Source organism: Schistocerca piceifrons, chromosome X (assembly GCF_021461385.2).
Source record: "Schistocerca piceifrons isolate TAMUIC-IGC-003096 chromosome X, iqSchPice1.1, whole genome shotgun sequence".
Classification (NCBI taxonomy): Eukaryota; Metazoa; Arthropoda; class Insecta; order Orthoptera; family Acrididae; genus Schistocerca; species Schistocerca piceifrons.
This window is the reverse complement of record NC_060149.1, coordinates 190,490,871-190,513,141: the sequence shown is the minus strand read 5'-3', so window position 1 is coordinate 190,513,141 and position 22,271 is coordinate 190,490,871. Positions and strand designations below refer to the sequence as shown.

At 44.0% G+C, this 22,271-nt stretch overlaps 1 protein-coding gene across 1 annotated transcript in view; it reads right to left on the bottom strand.

The window, feature by feature from the left end:
• The window catches only part of LOC124722244 (F-box protein At5g06550), a 610,244-nt gene extending 588,735 nt beyond the window's left edge, over positions 1-21,509 (bottom strand). Inside the window, exon 1 of the mRNA XM_047247434.1 lies at positions 21,201-21,509. Within this exon, the coding sequence (XP_047103390.1) occupies positions 21,201-21,509 (309 nt within the window). The remainder of the gene's footprint in view (positions 1-21,200) is intronic.
• Between the last annotated feature and the right edge of the window lie 762 nt (positions 21,510-22,271).

Here is a 22,271-nt window from a genome sequence, read left to right as displayed (position 1 = left end):
AGACGAGTGTCAAGTCTTCTCAATGACAGTATGCATCAAATTCATCAAGAAATGCTGCTATTAGTGAGTGCAGGTCCATGTGAACCTGGTTCAAAAGGTTCAAATGGCTCTGAGCTCTATGGAACTTAACATTTGAGGCCATTAGTCCTCTAGAACTTAGAAATACTTAAACCTAACTAACCTAAGGACATCACACACATCCATCCCCGAGGCAGGATTCCAGCCTACGACCGTAGCGGTCACGCGGTTCCAGACTGAAGCGCTTAGAATCGCTCGTCCACACCGGCCAGCATGTCAACCTGTATCGAGCGAACATTGTGAAGGGACATGCGGAGTCAGGGCGAAAAGGCCAATGTTCACAACGGCGCATAAAGCTGCACGTCTTCAATGAGCCGAAAAAACAGAAGTTGGACAGTAGCTGACTGGAGGAGTATTGTGTGGTCCCTACTTTGCCTTTTTCAAATAATGCGAGGCGTCGTGTGTAGCGAGGGTACAATGGACGTTTAAAATTCAGTGTGGCGGCTGTAGATCAGGCCGCATATGGTTCTGCGATATATTCCGGGATATTATTTGTACCATGACTAGAGCCGTCTCGTTCAAGTTACCGTCAGACTGAAGCAGGATATTTTTTTGAACATTCTCGGTGAGCGAGTGTTGTCTTTTCTTCGATATCTTCGTGATTAATATGCTGCGAACACTCTCGTCTTCCAATGTGACAACAGTCATGATCACAGAACTGAATGTATACGTTCTTGGATTGACACTCAAGTGCCCATCGCCCCACAATTGGCCCCTCGATCGTAATCCCACAGAACATGATTGGGTGATGCGGAAACAGCTGAAACGTAGTAATCAGCATGCTCGTAATTTGGTAGCTCTACGATATTTAATGATCAATGATTGACTTCACCTGGATATGCCATACCGGAACAAATTTGACGACTCTATTCCTCACCGAACTGAGTCCTTTATCAAGGCGAGAAGTTCCATTACACAGAATCACCGTGATGTCTTCTCGGGGCAGGGGGATAACTAATTTTTCAAAAATGGTTCAAATGGCTCTGAGCACTATGGGACTCAACTGCTGTGGTCATCAGTCCCTTAGAACTTAGAACTACTTAAACCTAACTAACCTAAAGATATCACACACATCCATGCCCGAGGCAGGATTCGAACCTGCGACCGTAGCAGTCGCACGGTTCCGGACTGCGCGCCTAGAACCGCAAGACCACCGCGGCCGGCTAACTAATTTTTGTACGGTGCGTTTATATATTGTAGCCCTATAGGGAAGATGAATACTGTTCAACATCCACTGGCTAGTACTGAAATTCGCAAATAATGGAGATGAAGTAGATGAGACTCGTTTCTATATCTACATCTACATTTACACGACTACTCAGCAATTCATACTTAAGTGCTCTGCAGAGGGCTCATAGAACGACTTTCAGACTATTTCTCGACAATTTTCGAACAGCACGTGGGAAATGTTGTTGTTGTGGTCTTCAGTCCTAAGACTGGTTTGATGCAGCTCTCCATGCTACTCTATCCTGTGCAAGCTTCTTCATCTCCCAGTACCTACTGCAACCTACATCCTTCTGAATCTGCTTAGTGTATTCATCTCTTGGTCTCCCTCTACGATTTTTACCCTCTTCGCTGCCCTCCAATACTAAATTGGTGAGCCGGCCGGTGTGGCCTTGCGGTTCTAGGCGCTTCAGTCTGGAACCGCGTGACCGCTACGGTCGCAGGTTCGAATCTTGCCTCGGGCATGGATGTGTGTGATGTCCTTAGGTTAGTTAGGATTAAGTAGTTCTATGTTCTAGGGGACTGATGACCACAGATGTTAAGTCCAATAGTGCTCAGAGCCATTTGAACTAAATTGGTGATCCCTTGATGCCTCAGAAATACGAACACGTAAATCTTTCCGCGCGAGCTCTGATGTCTCATATTTTATAAGCATGGTCATTTCTCCCTGTGGATGAAGGAGTCAACAAAATGTTTTCGCATTCGGAGGAGAAAAAAATGGCTCTGAGCACTATGGGACTCAACTTCTGAGGTCATCAGTCCCCTAGAACTTAAAACTACTTAAACCCAACTAACCTAAGGATATCACACACATCCATGCCCGAGGCAGGATTCGAACCTGCGACCGTAGCGGTCGCGCGGTTCCAGGCTGTAGCGCCTAGAACCGCTCGGACACCCCGGCCGGCTCGGAGGACAAAGTTGGTGAATAAGATATCGTAGTAACATCTACGCGCGACGACATGCGCGTTTGTTTTAATTACTCCAACATCAACTAGCGTATCATGTCTGTGACACATTCTCCCCTACTTCACAGTGGTACAAAATGAGCTGCCCTTGCCGGCCGCGGTGGCCGTGCGGTTCTGGCGCTGCAGTCCGGAACCGCGAGGCTGCTACGGTCGCAGGTTCGAATCCTGCCTCGGGCATGGGTGTGTGTGATGTCCTTAGGTTAGTTAGGTTTAAGTAGTTCTAAGTTCTAGGGGACTTATGACCTAAGATGTTGAGTCCCATAGTGCTCAGAGCCATTTGAACCATTTGAGCTGCCCTTCCTTAAACTTTTTCGATGTCCTGCGTCAGTCTTATCAGGCAAGGATCCCTTACCGCACAGCAATACACCAAAACAAGACGGAGAAGTGTAGTGTAGGTCAGACTCTTTAATAGATTTGTTCTGCCAATAAAACACAATCTTTCTTTCGCCAATTTCAGTTATTCGTAGTTGTAATCCATAGGTACTTAGTTGAATCTACAGCCTTTAAATTTGTGTGATTATGGTGTAACCGAAATCTAACAGATTTTTTTTCAGTACTCGTATGGAGTACTCACATTTTTTTGTTCAGAATCCATTACCACTATTCGCACCATACGGATATCTTGTCTAAATCATTTTGCAATTCGTTTTGATCTTCTGATGACTTTACTAAGTAAACGACAGCGCCATATGAAAAAAAAAATGCAAGAGGGCTGCTCAGATTGTCGTTTATATTGATTAGGAACAGCAGAGGGTATGTAACACTTCCTTGGCGATTGCCAGAAATGACTTCTGCTGCACTCGATGACGTCCCGTCGCTTACTACGAACTGTTACCTTTCTGATAGGAAATCAGAAGTCCAGTCGTACAACTCCGACGACGCTCTATAGGCACGCATTTGTTCGAACATAGCATATGTTTCAAAGTCCTAATGAAATTTCATGCCAGTAATATGTGGCTATAATTCAGTGGATTAATTCTATTACTTTTCTTGCGTATTAGTGTTAGCTGTCTAACTTCCCAACCTTTAAGCCTAGTTTACACGACGACACTAGGTTGCAGCCAACTGCGCTACCGGCCACTGTGCATGCGCGCCGTGCGTTTGCGCAACTCGTCTGCGAAACTAAGCACTTTCGGCGTGTTCCAACTTTGGCGACACTAGTTGCATGAGTTTTGAGGTTATGTGTGTTCGTAGAGCATAGACAAACTGAAATATGACGTGGGGAAAGGAGAATGATGTTCGCTTTTTGGATATCTATGCTTTACATAGGTGTTTGCAGGATTTCAGTAATGCTGATTACAAAAATAAGCAACATATTGCTGCTCCTGGGACCTTCACGTGCGATCAGAACATAGATAGTTTGACAATATCTGAGCTACAGGGCAAAATCTATTGAATTTGGAGCACATATACAACTGAATTAAGAAAAATACAAGCAAATGTAATTCTAGCTGTAGAAATGCTATTGTCTACAAGAGTAAAATCCCGTCGTTCGATTTGGCCGACTCTTTTTTTTTTTAAGGAATATTGTTGAAGGAGGTAAGGCTACACAAATCAAGAAGCTACATTCTTTATTCAATATTCATCTATTTAAACGTCGCAGCAGTACTCCCCATTCACGTATGTTTGAATTTTGAAATATTGCCACTGTACAGATCTATCTTCAAGAGAGTAGTTTGCAAACCATTCTCTTCTTAATGAGGCCTGCTTCGAATAATTACTGCTGTTAATGTTAATAATCATTATTGTTAATGTCAATAATTATTGGTGTTAATGAAAAAGCGTCATCACCAACTAAAACCACATCTTATAGCATTACGAGTGTTCTCCATTGTAATGCACGCAAAGTGCTGGGTCGGAGTGGCCGAGCGGTTCTAGGCGCTACAGTCTGGAACCGCGCGACCGCTACGGTCGCAGGTTCGAATCCTGCCTCGGGCATGGATGTGCGTGATGTCCATAGGTTAGTTAGGTTTAAGTAGTTCTAAGTTCTAGGGGACTGATGACCTCAGAAGTTAAGTCTCATAGTGCTCAGAGCCAGTTGAACCATTTTGAAAGTGCTGTGTAATTTCAGTTCTGGCGACAGTTCTTCATGCGTTACGTATCTTTATTCTATTTAAAAGAACGTGAACAGCTCTGGTGACATTCTCAGATAATTAAAAGAACTTCTTGGGTCTTCCATTACAAATTATTTCAGGAAGGATGCCGAGTAACCGAGCTGACGTCTTTTCTTCATCCAGTCACGAATCTAAACATGTTTCTTATTTTTTTTTATGCAGCGATTCCACGCAACAAGCTTGAACTCCGTCGCAACTCGTGCGAGGTGCAGCTGCCAAAACTTTCATTTGAGACATGACTCATGAATCCACAAAACGACGAAACTGAAGTGTATACTGGTTTCGCCGTGTCTACAGTCAAATATGATAGCATTTGCGTGCAAGCCATTCCACGCAACGAGTGGCGCAACCCAATGTCGTCGTGTAAATTAGGGTTTAGGTACAGATCTTCCGTCAAGCAAACAGTTGATTGCTAAAAATGGGGCTATTACATCAATATACTCTGAAATGAAAGTACCTGGCACACAATCTGGACCGGACGACTTACCTTTATTAAGTGGCTTTAGTTGCTTTGCTGCGGCGATTAGGCCCAAGCAGCGATTAAGGCATTCAAGAAGACGCGAACTGCAAGGCACTTCCCACAGTACGTTTTCATATCCTATCCAGCCGACTTCTTAGGATTAGGAAGGTAAGATGCGCTGAAGTCAACATCCTCTTCAGACACGTTTGGTCGTCCCGCGCTTTTCCATTTGCACACGCATCGGGGAATGTTTTTGCCGCATTGGAGACCATAATGAAAACTTTAACGAAACACACGTTGAACTCAAATTCCAGACTGACTCTTAACAAACTTCAGAACAAAAAACGCTTTACACTCAGGAGTCGCCATTTTGCATAAGTGGGGTATGTGGCGCTGCAAGCGTGAAAGCAATATAGCATCAGTCGCCTACAGTATGTGCTAATCTAAAACTATTTGAGCCACTCTTTAATTTTGACCTTGAACCAACACTGTACAATGCTTATAGTTGATACTATTAAAATTTATAACTGGGACATTATTTTACGGCACCCTGTACGTTCATTGCTTTATAAATGACAAAAACAAAGGTTGTCCGCAAAGCCATGAAACGAAAAGTGTCGTTCACGGCCTAGAAACGAATATCCGTCGCCTACTGCCACGCCCTACAATCACATTTACACTTGCAGCACGTTGACCTCACCCTACGTTACTTAGTGAAATACCTAACTGACCGCCTCTATATGGTCATGATACCCCTTCCTCACCATGTGCAATACCTTTGCTCCATCGCCTTGTCAGTATTCACAGTCTCACATATTTGGCTAAAAATGCAGAATTTCCACATCAGTAATACCCACAAGATCCCCATTCTTTACATTATAATCTATTTTCTGTCACCTCCACCCCGTAAGTGTGTGCACCACGTCCTGTGCTGCAGGCGTCGAGTATGGAGTAATCTGCGTCGCAACATTGGAGAAAGAGTTACCTGCAATAATTGCGTAAAGCTTTTCGGTGCTTCATCATTGTCACTGTCCCCAAAAAGGAAGAATGTATTTTGTGAGGAAAAATTGGACAGACTGGATTGGGACAGACAACTTATAATACTGTTAGGATGCACCCTTCGTTATGGTTCAAATGGCTCTGAGCACTATGGGACTTAACATCTGAGGTCATCAGTCCCCTAGAACTTAGAACTACTTTAACCTAATCAACCTAAGGACATCACACACATCCATGCCCGAGGCAGGATTCTAACCTGCGACCGTATCGGTTGCGCGGTTCCAGACTGAAGCGCCTAGAACCGCTCGACCACACCTTCGTCATGAACTGTACACCTCATTGCTTAGTATATATGTAACTGTGGATGTTGAAAGAAAGCAGATGCCTTTTACGCTCCTAAACAGCTGCTGCCAACAGTAAATGTGAACAGAAATAAAGAATGTGATAAAAGGCACTCCTACTGATGAAATTGCTTCAGAAAGCGAGTGATGTAATGCGAAGCTGAATACAAAGCAACTTTGCTTACAGAGATTGTCAATTCCGAATGCGTTAACCTCAAACAATGGTTTGCCGTGCGGGTCATTCACAACACACTTCTAATCTATACACAGTATATCTGGCAGATTAGGTTGAAATAAAATGTGCCTTGGTAGCTCCGATAACATCTAAGAGCTTTTTCATAGGTTTTGCCTTGTCATAGAAAGCCCTTGTACGTTTGCAGTAATATGACACGAGGTATTTTTGAACAAAGGCTCCGCTAGGCTTGGGAAAAATATTTTGTAGCCACCAGGAAAGCTTTCTCGTAAAAGTGTTGTTAACGAGAAAGGGAAGATGATATTAGGTACACGATCGTAGAGGACATGCTTTATATCCGCGCCACAACTAGGAATCGATATGACAGCAAGTCTTTTATATCGTGGCTCGCTCAAGAAAGCAGGGCGCCGATACCTTGACAGAATGAGGCGGGAAACTTCCAAAGAAAAGGCGTACTCTCCTACATACGAAGCTTCTGAACAAGATAGAAAGACTTTTTTGAAAATCTGCGTGCCTCACTGTAGGAATTTTGTGGAAGGGAAGTTTATTTTACGGGAAGTAAAGAATTAAAAATGGTGTCAGCTATTTAATAGTAACATGCCACGGCGGAAAACAAAACAAAATACTCCATTGCGCAGTTTATAAGGACCACAGGCATACTCCACGAGCGTATCCACATGCGTATTTCTGGACTGAATTAACACTGGATTAAAAGCAGACGCTTCGGCGATCAAAAGGCAGGAGGTTGAAAAGTGTTTACCATCCCGTCGATGTCGAGGGCTTTAACGACAGATTAAAATTCGAACTGCAGAAGGAATTCGGACGCGCCCTTTGAAAGAAAACATCCCAGTATTTACCTTATGGGATTCAGGGAAATTACGGAAAGTCTAAATGTGGTTGGCTGCCAAATACGAGTCCAGTTTCTTTTGCTATCCCTGCGCCACCCCGCGTGGCTCTTTAGGACACAACTGTCACGGACAATGTTGTGCTTCATTTGCTTTTCTGTTTCCCAACACAGTAGCGCGAAGGTAACACTCCACCTAACAGGCAATCTTCAATGTCATCTCCGCCGCAGAATAACACACTACGAATGAAGCTGAGGCAAACAACTCCAGATAGAAACTTGCCGAGACATCCGTACGGAGCTCAAAAGCGAGTAACGGAACACGGGATGTCTTTTAACCAAAGGATCGTAAATTTGATCATTTATAAAGTAGGAGAGAAGAGAGGCAGTCATACTGGTATGTCTGAATACTTCCCTAAGAACTACAAACTCTGTAACTTCCTGTAGCTCGTGATTCTTTTCCTGGCATGGAAATAATTGGAGAGACAATGGGTAGCTCAACAAATCCTACTTATCGCGAGTGGTCTCTCTAACCATTTAGTGACAAAATTTTAGTCCGTCTGAGGATACCTTCACATTCGACTCAAATTTTTTATGTCACTGACGTTTGCTCCTATTTGTTTCCAACTCTACATCCAGAGGTTTTTTCCACAGCGTGTGTGGGAATAGTAACTCTAGATAAACGGATTCGGTGCAGGATCATTAGTTACCTCGCAACAGTGATATACGTCATACGAAATAAATTAATTGAAATTCAATGGAGTGCATTAATGTCGAGAAATCGATGAAATGTAGCGGCTTGAAACAGTATCGCTGAAATCCGTTCCGGAATATTAAAGAAGTAATGTAGTGAATATGTCTTGACAGTGAAAATTTGTGCCATTCCATGACACGAGGGTGGAACTCGTTTTAATCGCGAAAACAGTAATCAATTGCCGGCCGGCGTAGCCGTGCGGTTCTAGGCGTTACAGTCTGGAACCGCGTGACCGCTAGGGTCGCAGGTTCGAATCCTGCCTCGGGCATGGATGTGTGTGATGTCCTTAGGTTAGTTAGGTTTAAGTAGTTCTAAGTTCTGGGGGACTGACGACCACAGCAGTTAAGTCCCATAGTGCTCAGAGCCATTTTTTGTAATCAATTAGACACACAGTTTAATTCCACTGCTTATGATAAGCGAGAGATCTCAGTTACTATCACGCTGTGGAAAAAATTTCCAATTGTCTTCATCTACATCTACATAAAAACTTTGCAAACCACTTCGAAGTGCATGGCAGAGCGTACTTAGCGTGATACCACATATTGGGAATTCGTCTCTTTCTAACCGCGTATGGAAGACTGGAGAGATTACTGCTTAAATGCCTCTGTGAAATCTGTAATCAGTGTAATCTTGTGTAGATCATCCCTAAGCGAGCGATACGTAGGCTGCTGAAGAATATCTTTACTTAACATTGGTTCTTCAAACTTTGTAAGTAGTCTTTCACGGGATGATTAGCGTCTATTTTGAAGAGCCTGCTATTCGGGTTTCTCAAAATTTCGGTGCCGCTCTCCCGTGTGTCAAACGAACTCGTCGCCATTCTTTTGATACGATCAATAGCCCCTGTTAGTCCTATTTGGTGTGGATCCCTCACAGCTCAACTGTATTGTAAGACAGGACCCACAAGTGCGTATAAGTAGCCTCCTTTGCAGAGTGACTGCATTTTGCAAGTATTCTGCCAATGAAACCAAGTCTGCTGCCTGATTTACCTACCGCTGGGCCTATTTCATCACTCTGTTTCGTATCACTACAAATTGTTACATCCAGGTGCGATATATTCACCACTGCTTAGGTTCAGCATTTCTGAACGGATTTCACCGACGTTTCATCCTTTTCTGCTTACTTGCGTCAATAGACCTGCTGTTTTTCGGTAGGGCGAAGATATTCCATCTTTATGTTGGTAAGATTATTTATTTACTTACCGACGTCATTTCGACTATTGTGCCACAGTCAAAGAACAACTCACTATGAAGTGCGTCAATGCAAATTCATTCCAATTCAGACATCGTCCTCGTGCCAATCATATTTGGACAGATAACGAGGACTCATCTTTCCTTATACATATTCTCTGAATCTGTAAATACAGTTGACACAAGGGCAACGTAAATCTCAAATAAATGGTCTTGTTGATGTTCTACTTGCAACATCCTGTCATGTCACTGCAGTTTCATTGATTTTTCTCTCCATTGATTCCATTTATTTCATTCAGCGAATGGAACTGATATAGTGGGCTGGTGCCATCTAGTGTCTCGCACGTACGGTTTCAGGCTTCAAACAAGCATGTAAGATATTACCTCTGTCCTCTCTAAATGACCAAACTCAAGTTATCTCTCTTCTCAGGCGTTTATATTGCTGGTCTTCGTGTTCTCTTAATTAGTCAACTTTGCGCAAAGAGTAGACATGCAAAATGCAGGAATAAAAAAAGACGTGATATTAAGTTGGTGTGTGCGTCTTATTTCCAATGCATATACTAAGCACGTGACGTAAGAAAGAGTGAAAGTAAGCGGACAAGACTTTGTCATACTTATGTACGCAAATGACATTACCATCGTCCCTGGGAATAAGTGAGACCTTGGAAAAATGGAAGGAAGGTTAGAGTTTAACGTCCCGTTGAAATACCGCTCATTACAAGTGGACAAAGATGAGACAGGAGTTCGGCCGCGACCTTTCTGAAGGAAACATGTCTGCCTCATACGACTTAGGGAAACTACGGAAAACCTGAATATCGACGACTGGTCAGTGATTTAAATTATACGCTTGCCGCATGCATGTCTGTGTTTAACATTCGTAACATTTTCATCAGTCGACACAATTAAGCAAACGAAATATTTCATAAAACGGAACGATATGCTTTTTTCTCTGTCGCAATTACAGAGTTGCTGGAAAGAGTATTTGTTATACAGAACGCTTCTTAAGGTTTTTAATGAGGCTTCTTCTTAACACGAGGCTGAAAGTGAGTTAATGGTAAAGCCAAAACTAAGAAGTACAGTCTCCAAGTTACGTGGCTCTTCCTGTATACAGTGACACTAGATTGTTTCACATTGTATGTTAAATACAGTGGACTTTTAAGCAACATTACTTCGACCGAAGGAAACCTCAACCCATGGGATGGCACTATTTGGTGTTTGCGGACTCGTTTAACTAGGAACTGCTTTACTAATACCGGTTCAGATTTCTGGACTGAGGAAAAGCCTGTGAGACGTTTTCAACTGCTGCTTCATTGGTGAACATTTTCTACTACAAAAAGTCCAAATGCTTATAAGAACTGCAGGAGTTCTGGTGACTATGTAGTTTCGTGGATGTGAACCGTACTCCTTCACCCTGAAGTCCATTGTCTCAGTCGCTGCTCCTCTTTGCCCTTCAAAGTCAAAATGGCTCTGAGCACTATGCGACTTAACTTCTGAGGTCATCAGTCGCCTAGAACTCAGAACGAATTAAACCTAACTAACCTAAGGACATCACACACATCCATGCCCGAGGCAGGATTCGAACCTGCGACCGTAGCGGTCGCTCGGCTCCAGACTGTAGCGCCTAGAACCGCACGGCCACTCCGGCCGGCCCCTTCAAAGTCGCAGCGCAAATTTCTGGCTGAAACGTGAAGCTCTCTGCCTTCACTATGCCACCGAGGTCGCCAAAAAATAATAGGCATGGACAGAGTCACTACAAAAACAGGCTTTATAACTAATTGCAGAATGTAACTAGTTTGGGATCAAGATCTACAGAGATTGTAGAAGTACAAAGAAAATAATCCACGTAAAGATTTTAGCCAAACGTTTTCAACGCAAAGCTTACGCTATTGGCACCCAGTAAAAATAAAAAACAGATTTCTGAGAGGCTATGTCTGGGATTCTGACTTATATGAGCATGAAGATTGGACAGTGTAAGCGGATAAAAAGAAAATGATTGATAATCTGGAAACCTAGTGTTATTGATTAATGATGACTATTAGCTTTATTATCTGCAGCAAATAAAATGCCAACTCAGTTAAATTGGCTGACGTTAATTCATCCAGGATATTGGTGGCTGAGCCCAGTGCCTAAAGATTAAATCACTTGAACAAATATAGCAAACAGAAAGTTTTTATACAACTTTATTCGTGCCAAGACGCGTTTCCGGTTTTCACCCACGTTCAGTTGACGTAATATCATTATTTAGTTCAGGTCTACTGTATTTTGACAACTGCAGCTGCCTTTTATCGCACTGTATCCTGTGACTCGTTGTTTTACATTTACATGTACAACACACAGATTTAAAAATCCGGCGGTTTATTTACGCAATGCAGCAAGAAGAAAGTATTTCAAGATACACAATAAACGGCAGCTGCAGATTTCAGATATCGACCGAAACTGGATAATGATGAAGGTATTATTGCAGTACGTCAATTGAAGGTATAAGAGAACACGAAAAGTGTTTCGGCATAATCAAGTTACATTAACACTGGCTGACAGATGTATTTATTTATGTAATTTAAACTCAAATGAGATGAATGTAATCTATAAGGATATACGTCAAATACTTTGGTAGTTAGGTAAACTAAATCCATTCAGAACTGCTGGATCTGCAGTGCAATGAATGTGTATTGAGAAATGAGAATTTGTACCAGAAGAGAATTAGAGATTAGAGCCTGTCTTCTGCTTACGGTTAGCACTCGCCTCACCCTATTGATTCATTCATCCCTCGCTAAGGCGGTGGTGTTCCCGCATACACTGCGAGAGAACCTTCAAAAGTAATAGCGGGAAACATCAGTGACACCTGCAGGCAACTTCGGATATGACGATTGCTCGCGTGTAGTAGAAAATCCAGCTAAAAACACTGTTCTCGTACAGATTTTCATTTGTCACAACACATTATAAATAAGCACGTGTGTCTTGTATTAAGCCTGATTTAGTCAGGACGAAGCCGGCTTGTTGGACCAACGCTGTGACACGTAGAAGACCACTAAGAGGTATGGTCGCCACTTTCTTGAGACATATAATGTAGAAGTCAGCAGAAAGATCAGCCCGAATTCAAAGGTACTCCAATAACAGTGTAGCGAGTGAGGTGGCACTGTGGTAAAACAGTGGGCTCGTATTTCGGATGCCAGAGATTTACATCTCTGTCCATTTATATGGAGTTATGTTTTCCGTGATTTCCCTAGCATACTTAATGGAAATGCCGAAATAGTTCCCATCCTTCCCATCCGACCTTTTATTTCGTTCTAACGACCTCATCGTCGATGGAACGTTAAAACACTAATCGTTCTCTTTTTCTTTCTTTCTTTCGTTGTTCCTCTCTTCTTTCCATAGCTGTGCTGTCATGAAAGGACTTTCTGGAGGTGGTTCGCAGTTTCCTTCTGCCAACGATCTACTGATTCAAAAGCATGATCTGATCCGTATAGGTAACTGACGAGTGAGTAGGGATGTGCCGTTTGTTTGGTGCTGACAACGATGAGCGACAGAATGGCGAGGTGAGGTCCAGTGCCGGCACACAGATATGGCCACCTTGCCTCTAGAAGATGCCGACGGGCGGAACATAGTCAACAATGTTACATGCACTCAGGCCGTGAGACACTGCTGAGTGAATCAACAAGGATGAAATGAAAGAAATGCAGTGACAAGAAATAGTATACAGTGTAATGAAAGTGTCACGACAAATGAAAATTTGTGCATCGCGCCAACAGTCGGTTTATCTAATTCGGCTTTAGGTTTTAACTAATTATGCTATCTGGTCTTTCACCCTATCCGTTTCTGTCGTAGTGATGTTCCAATATACTCCTTGGGAAAAGTTCAGTTGTAGTGTTTGGAAGTAAGAGAAAGCAAAGATCGGTGACAATTTTTGTTTAGGTCGGTCCAGGAGGCATGTTCGGATGGCCCAATTGCTGAGGGCGATTTTTCACGATAAGCAGATCTCGGTTAGCCTAACCCAAAATTTTAATGGTTGGCGACGTATTCACGATACTTGGGATATGTCTGGGGATCGGTGCAGAACATAATCTGATTATATGCAACTTAATGTCAGCAACTCACGTCCACTAGTCGCTCATATACTGTCGACTGATGAAAGCACTGGGTATGTTAAGTATACGCCGAGGAGGTAGCGCAGTGATTAAGACCATGGAATCTCATTCGGGAGGAGCCGAGGTCGAATTCAGATTGAGAATAAATCACTAAGAGCACATGACTGGATGCATCCTTCAAAAAGGACTCGACTCATAGCCTTGCGTAGCCTTGTCTAGCATAAGGCTTAGCGCCGTTCCTAATGACCTCGTTGCCGGCGGAACGTTAGATCCCAGTCTTCCTTCGTTTAAATATACTTTCCATTTCAGAACTCCACCCGCTACAAGGATCTTTATTTTTGCTTACATCGTTCCGTATAGGAGATATTCAGTCACTGTTTCCAGGCATAAAAATAGTACGTCCAAATCTATTATCATTGTGGTAGATACCTTTAATATGTGTCTTTTTAAGGGTTAAGATTTAGGAATGTCCCAGCACGTTATGTCTTACCTCACTTGAATTCAAGTAACCAAAACGAAAATAAACACCTTCATATACTATTTTAGATTAATAATAATATATTTCTAAATAATGCAAATATCGAACAATATACAGGGTGATTCAAAAAGAATACCACAACTTTAAAAATGTGTATTTAATGAAAGAAACATAATATAGCCTTCTGTTATACATCATTACAAAGAGTATTTAAAAAGGTTTTTTTTACTCAAAAACAAGTTCAGAGATGTTCAATATGGCCCCCTCCAGACACTCGAGCAATATCAACCCGATACTCCAACTCGTTCCACACTCTCTGTAGCATATCAGGCGTAACAGTTTGGATAGCTGCTGTTGTTTCTCGTTTCAAATCATCAATGGTGGCTGGGAGAGGTGGCCGAAACACCATATCCTTAACACACCCCCATAAGAAAAAATCGCAGGGGGTAAGATCAGGGCTTCTTGGAGGCCAGTGATGAAGTGCTCTGTCACGGCTGCCTGGCGGCCGATCCATCGCCTCGGGTAGTTGACGTTCAGGTAGTTACGGACAGATAAGTGCCAATGTGGTGGCGCTCCATCCTGCTGAAATATGAATTGTTGTGCTTCTTGTTCGAGCTAAGGGAACAGCCAATTCTCTAACATCTCCAGATACTGTAGTCCAGTTACAGTAGCACCTTCGAAGAAAAAGGGACCAAAAACTTTATTGGCTGAAATGGCACAGAAAACGTTCACCTTAGGCGAGTCACGTTCATACTGAGTTGTTTCCCGCTGATTCTCAGTGCCCCACGCTGAACAACTGTCGTCGATTCACTTCTGCCGTACTCAATAACACAAAAAGCTTTCTGTTGAGCGGTCGCCATCTTAGCATCAACTGACGCTGACGCCTAGTCAACAGCGCCTCAAGCGAACAAATGTACAACTAAATGAAACTTTATAGCTCCCTTAATTCGCCGACAGATAGTGCTTAGCTCTGCCTTTTGTCGTTGCAGAGTTTTAAATTCCTAAAGTTGTGGTATTCTTTTTGAATCACCCTGTATTTTCAGAAATAAGCACCAACAGAAGATGATACATTAGTGCCAAAACATGTAAGAGTAACTAAGACTAGGAAATTAATTTATGTTTTCCAGGAGTGAGTTTCTAAGTATAAAAATGTGAAATATGATTTTTGTAAATTCTGATAAAATCATTAAGTGAGAGAGTTGTCACTGATACTCGAAAATACTCGTCTCTTTCAGAACTACAATCTCTTAAGACTTATTTCGATATTCGAAGATGTTGGTGATTACCAAGATAAGCTGCTGCTGGAATCACAAATATGTTTTCGGTAAAATTACTGGACGGAGCGGCCATCAGACTCCCTAGAAACTACCCAATGGATTTTTGTCCAAATTTTCATAGCCAAACGAAGAGTGGGAAATGGAAAACTGGAGAATCAAATTGACTAGTGGAAGGTCTAGTTTCGCAAAGAAATATTTAATTGCTTGAAAGTAATCATGGTAATTAAGAAAAATATAATTAAAAATTCGAGGGGAAATTGAAACATTTTACGGAGAGCTGCTTCTAGGTACGTAAATCAAGTAAAAAAAATCAAATCTCAGCATAAATTGAATCCGCTCTGCTTTCTCTTAATCTGTAGTCTGTATTATCTTAAAAATAATAGAATAACGATCGATATTTCAATATATTATATTTCAAACTTTCTGAACAAGACTTGAAAATAAAATCTGAAAGAAAAAGGACAATCACTTGTTTATGTTAAATGATTTGTCTAAAAATAAGAACTAAAATAGACTAAAAAGCATTTTATGCGCCATTGAATCATGCTCTTAATCACGTACAGCAAATGACGAGCCGACTGACTGTTTGACGTTCAATGTTGAACTACGGATTTCCGAATTTTAAGGGGCATTAGAAGGTATTTGTGTGGAGCAGTTTCACTCAGTGGTCTCCTTACGTCACTCTACATATGAGCATGCTGTGCATGATTCCGAGCATCATTCAAAAGCGCGTCAAAGGTTTCTGTAATCTATGTGTATTACTTACTACTCTTAGACAAATGATTTCACAAAACATTTGACCGTTCTTTTTTGTTATGGACTACGAGTTTTGATCATATCCAGAGTGCTTGAAAGTTCGTGCATGTGCCGGGCTGCGCTTCGTCTCCCCACAGGTGCCCGACGGTGGAACGGGCAGACCAGTCCAGTCATCGACTATCATCTGATTCTGCGAGCTTCTCCACCTGCACAATTCGATACGGTCACTCATTGTCATCCATAGAAATGAAGTCAGGCCCGAATGCGCGCCTGAAAAGACGCAACCTAGCGAGGTGACGCAGTGGTTAGCGTACTAGACCCGCATTCGGCAGAACGACGGTTCAACCCAGCGTCTGGCCGTCCAGATTTAGGTCTTCCGTGATTTCCGTAAATCGCTTCAGTCAAATACGGGGATGGCTCCTTTGAAAGGGCACGGCCGATTTCCTTTCCCATCCTTGACACAATCCGAGCTTATGCTCCATCTCTAATGACCTCGATGTCAACGGGACGTTAAACCGAATCTTCCTTCCTTGAAAAGACGCGAACGGGGAGTCAGAACATTGTTGATCGGTGAGTGTTCTGTGTTCGGAGATTTTGAGGTCAGTCCACCCACGCAACTTTATGCCCCCCCACACCACAACAGTTGGGCCACGAAAATGATCATGTTCGACACTGTTATCACATAAGGTACCCAGATATGGAGAGAGGCGAGAGCACGAAACGCGCCAGGAACATTCCCGAACATAATCGTTTTGGTGGTCCAGGCATTATACGAGCTGCATTCAAGTTCTATGGCCTCCGATTTTTTTCTCCAGACTGGAAAGAGATAGAAACATGCGCATTGTTTTAAAATGAGGCCGCGTTCATTGTCAATACGTCCCAGAGATGGCAGCACCGTACGGCAGACGGAATTTTACCGCCAGCGGCGAGAATGAGAACTGTTTTAAATACTTAAAATGGCGACGTTTTCCTTACTTGAACAGCGTGCACTCATTCGTTTTCTGAATTTGCGTGGTGTGAAACCAATTGAAATTCATCGGCAGTTGAAGGAGACATGTGGTGATGGAGTTATGGATGTGTCGAAAGTGCGTTCATGGGTGCGACACTTTAATGAAGGCAGAACATCGTGTGAGAACAAATCGAAACAACCTCGGGCTCGCACAAGCCAGTCTGACGACATGATCGAGACAGTGGAGAGAATTGTTTTGGGGGATCGCCGAATGACTGTTGAACAGATCGCCTCCAGAGTTGGCATTTCTGTGGGTTCTGTGTACACAATCCTGCATGACGACCTGAAAATGCGAAAAGTGTCATCCAGGTGGGTGCCACGAATGCTGACGGACGACCACATGGCTGCCCGTGTGGCATGTTGCCAAGCAATGTTGACGCGCAACGACAGCATGAATGGGACTTTCTTTTCGTCGGTTGTGACAATGGATGAGACGTGGATGCCATTTTTCAATCCAGAAACAAAGCGCCAGTCAGCTCAATGGAAGCACACAGATTCACCGCCACCAAAAAAATTTCGGGTAACCGCCAGTGCTGAAAAAATGATGGTGTCCATGTTCTGGGACAGCGAGGGTGTAATCCTTACCAATTGCGTTCCAAAGGGCACTACGGTAACAGGTGCATCCTACGAAAATGTTTTGAAGAACAAATTCCTTCCTGCACTGCAACAAAAACGTCCGGGAAGGGCTGCGCGTGTGCTGTTTCACCAAGACAACGCACCCGCACATCGAGCTAACGTTACGCAACAGTTTCTTCGTGATAACAACTTTGAAGTGATTCCTCATGCTCCCTACTCACCTGACCTGGCTCCTAGTGACTTTTGGCTTTTTCCAACAATGAAAGACACTCTCCGCGGCCGCACATTCACCAGCCGCGCTGCTATTGCCTCAGCGATTTTCCAGTGGTCAAAACAGACTCCTAAAGAAGCCTTCGCCGCTGCCATGGAATCATGGCGTCAGCGTTGTGAAAAATGTGTACGTCTGCAGGGCGATTACGTCGAGAAGTAACGCCAGTTTCATCGATTTCGGGTGAGTAGTTAATTAGAAAAAAAAATCGGAGGCCTTAGAACTTGAATGCACCTCGTAGGGTGGGGAGGTGTAATGTTGCATGGGCGTACTGGCCTCCAAATCTTTGAAAGAGGTACACTGATTGGTCGACCCTGTTGTGACTCTGTACTTCTGCCTCAAAAAAAGTGGTTCAAATGGCTCTGAGCACTATGGGACTTAACATCTGAGGTCATCAGTCCCCTAACTTAGAACTACTTAAACCTAACTAACCTAAGGACATCACACACATCCATACCCGAGGCAGGATTCGAACCTGCGACAGGAGCAGCAGCGCGGTTCCGGACTGAAGCGCCTAGAACCGATCGGCCGCAGCGGCCGGCACTTCTGCCTCATGTGCGTCTTTTGAGCGGGAGATTTAGGCCCTGTCTTCACTTTTATGGATGAGAACGGGCGACCGCATAGTTCTGCGCAGGTGGAGGAGATCTAGGAACGAGAGGGTATTCAGCGAATGGACTGGCCTGCCGCTCCCCGGACTTAAATCCCATCGGGCACGTGTGGGATGCGTTTGGGGAAACGTATTGCAGCTCGTGCACGTGCACCAACCATCAACCAGCAATTGCGCTAGTGGAGGAATGAAACGCCCTACAAGAAGAACTCCGTACCAACCTCGTGGCCAGTAAGGCAGCACATTGCAGAGCACGCATAACCGTTTTTGGTGATCACACACCCTTAACAACGATGTCCCTCCTTTTGTAATGTCCAGGGGACGATCATAATTCGCCATGACTTCAGTATAATTATTGTCTTCGCATAAATGTGTCATTTGTATTCATCTAATCGGGCATTTCTTTCAATCACTTTCTGAACTATGCTGTAACAATTCTTTCCATATATGGTCCAAGTTTCATCGAACTATGTTACTTGGCACTGTTGCACCATGCCAAAGCTTCTTTCGTCCTTACGTTTTGCACACCTGTGTAGCGCCGAGGTCTGCCACACGTAACATCAACCGACGGACGGGTCGTTCCTAAAAGTGCGATACGTCACCATTCAGTGAGACGCTGCGGACAGGCTCGGAATTTAATCCGGGACACAGCCGCAAAGTACGGCGGTCTAGAATTTTCCGACCCCTTACTGACCAAATATTGGCGATGAAAATTTCGTCCACCACCAGCATTCGAATCCGCTACCACCCAGTCGACAACCACGTCACAATGGTGGGGTAGCATCTACATCTACATCTACATCCATACTCCGCAAGCCACCTGACGGTGTGTGGCGGATGGTACCATGAGTACCTCTATCGGTTCTCCCTTCTATTCCAGTCTCGTACTGTTCGTGGAAAGAAGGATTGTCGATATGCCTCGGTGTGGGCTCTAGTCTCTCTGATTTTATCCTCATGGTCTCTTCGCGAGATATACGTAGGAGGGAGCAATATACTGCTTGACTCCTCGGTGAAGGTATGTTCTCGAAACTTCAACAAAAGCCCGTACCGAGCTACTGAGCGTCTCTCCTGTAGTCTTCCACAGGAGTTTATCTACCATCTCCGTAACGCTTTCGCGATTACTAAATAATCCTGTAACGAAGGGCGCTGCTCTCCTTTGGATCTTCTCTATCTCTTCTATCAACCCTATCTGGTACGGATCCCACACCAGTGAGCACTATTCAAGCAGTGGGCGAACAAGCGTACTGTAACCTACTTCCTTTGTTTTCAGATTGCGTTTCCTTAGGATTCTTCCAATGAATCTCAGTCTGGCATCTGCGTTACCGACGTTCAACTTTCTATGATCATTCCATTTTAAATCACTCCTAATGCGTACTCCCAGATAATTTATGGAATTAACTGCTTCCAGTTGCTGACCTACTATATGATAGCTAAATGATAAGGGATCTTTCTTTCTATGTATTCGCAGCACATTACACTTGTCTACATTGAGATTCAATTGCCATTCCCTGCAACATACGTCAATTCGCTGCAGATCCTCCTGCATTTTAGAACAATTTTCCATTGTTACAACTTCTCGATATACCACAGCATCATCCGCAAAAAGCCTCAGTGAACTTCCGATGTCATCCACAAGGTCATTTATGTATATTGTGAATAGCAACGGTCCTACGACACTCCCCTGCGGCACACCTTGTAATGGTATTTGAATTACGCAACCATTACGGCACCTCACCTGAACCTCTCGATACCAGCTATATTCTACTGTGTTTCTGGAAAGAAGCTGACATATTTATGAGACAGCATTCAGATTTGATTTCATTTGTGATACATCGATATGTTTATATTGCAATGATATTATTCTTATGTGTATTCTTTCTTTTGTCACTATGATCTTTGACGTACTTGTAACTCTGATTTTTGGGCGCGTAAGCGATTATTAGTTGGTTGTTAACTTGTTAGAGAGTCGGACATTGAGAAGGTCAAGTCTTGGACATCATGTTGGAAAGATGCATATTGTAGTTGGCTTATAAAATGTGAGGAAGATGTTTTCAAGTATGTTTTGTATTGTGAAGTGATGTTTTGTGTGTCACGTGGTATTGCAATAAAAGCAGTTAAAAGTAAGTGTAACTTAAATTCGGAGTGCTGATTATTTTTTTACATCACCATTGTGCTAACTTTGAAAGGTTTAATCCCCAAGAATGGTTTGAGAAGCGCATCTCCAAAACTTTTGAATATAGCAGAATAAAATCTAGGCCTCTTTGCATCCGAGCATGGAATCATAACCACCTAGATTTTCAATGATTGAGCCATGATTTTACGACGAGACCAACGTGGGAAACACAAAAAGATGAGTGCCTAGTTTTTTCACTATTACATGAAATGACTATTAATTGTGCTCTGATGACACCTGCCACATAATATGACTGTTGTTTCCCGAAAATGCAGTATTTAGCAGCGTGAGCAACACCACAATCGTTATTAAATGCTGATCTTTGTTGTGGTAGGGTTGTTACAACCTGAAATCACTCTTACTTCGGAAGACTTCTCCCCACTGAGAATGACATGCTGCGTTCTGTTACCTAGGAACTCTTCAATCCAATCACACAACTGGTCTGATAGTCTATATGCTCTTACTTTCTTCATTAAACGACTGTGGAAAACCGTATGGAACGCCTTGCGGAAGTCAAGAATCACGGCACCTACCTGGGAACCCGTGTCTATGGCCCTCTGAGTCTCGTGGACGAATAGCGCGAGCTGGGTTTCACACGACCGTCTTTTTCGAAACCCGTGCTGATTCCTACAGAGTAGATTCCTAGTCTCCAGAAAATTCATTATACTCGAACATAATACGTGTTCCAACGTCGGAAAGGGTTATACTTACGGTCGTAAAGTTCTTTCATTATTTACGAGCTGTGGGGCACGGCGTACATATTTTCTGTATCTTTAAGGGTACTGTACTGTGGTTAACTCTTTTGGACTCACGGCCTCGTCGTAGATGTCGAGGCGCTGCCACTTGAGCCAGGCGCGCGCGAAGCCGCCGTGCGTGTGCAGGCCGAGCGCCAGCAGCAGCGCGAGCGACGCGCAGGCGGCGCCGGCCAGAGTGAGCGCCAGCGGCGACGACGGCGGCGCGCCGGACGCCCGCGCCTGCGGCTGGCACCTGTCGGCCAGCAGGCGGCGGCCCGCCGGCCGCGTCGCCGCCTCGGCGCCCAGCGCGCGCGCACGGGCCATCAGCTGGCGCAGCCGCGCCGCCGCCTCCCGCTGCCTCTGCTGCGTGCTCGCCGCCTCCTCCATGTCCGCACTGGCGCCTCGCGCCGCCGCCACAGCCCGCCACGCCTCGCCGCGGCAGCACCGTCGCCGCGCACCACGCGCGCCACACGGTCGTCCTCTGCCGCCCTCTGCGCGCCCGACCGACGTCAACGAAATCCCTTTATTGCGTACCAATTCACCCGTATACAGCACGCGCTATCGATACCGCTCTGTACGGAGCCCCGCCCCGCACTGCCTAGTCTTTCGGAGGATTACCGACCGTTACCATTTTTGTGTAGAAATAAAGACACTGTTACGGACTGTGTGCGCAGTATTGTCAAAGCACCGGAAGTAATAGATCACTGACGTGAAACTGCATATTTTCGAACGTTCGAAGAATACGTTCGTCGTAATTCTGTCACTAAATCACATTTTTCGTATCAAAAAAATGGCTCTGAGCACTATGGGACTTAACATCTGAGGTCATCAGTCCCCTAGAACCTAGAACTAGTTAAACCTAACTAACCTAAGGACATCACACACATCCATGCCCGAGGCAGGATTCGAACCTGCGACCGTAGCAGTCGCGCGGTTCCGGACTGCGCGCCTAGAACCGCGAGACCACCGCGGCCGGCTTTTCGTATCGCGAATTGGCACACATAGTATCTCAGATTCTATTACTTGCTATTGATATTGGGCTAATTACTAAAAATACTAACTTTTCATTCACATATATACTCTGCGAGCTACCGTACGGTGTTTGGCGGAGGGTACCTTCCACTACTGCTAGTCATTCGCATTCGTGTT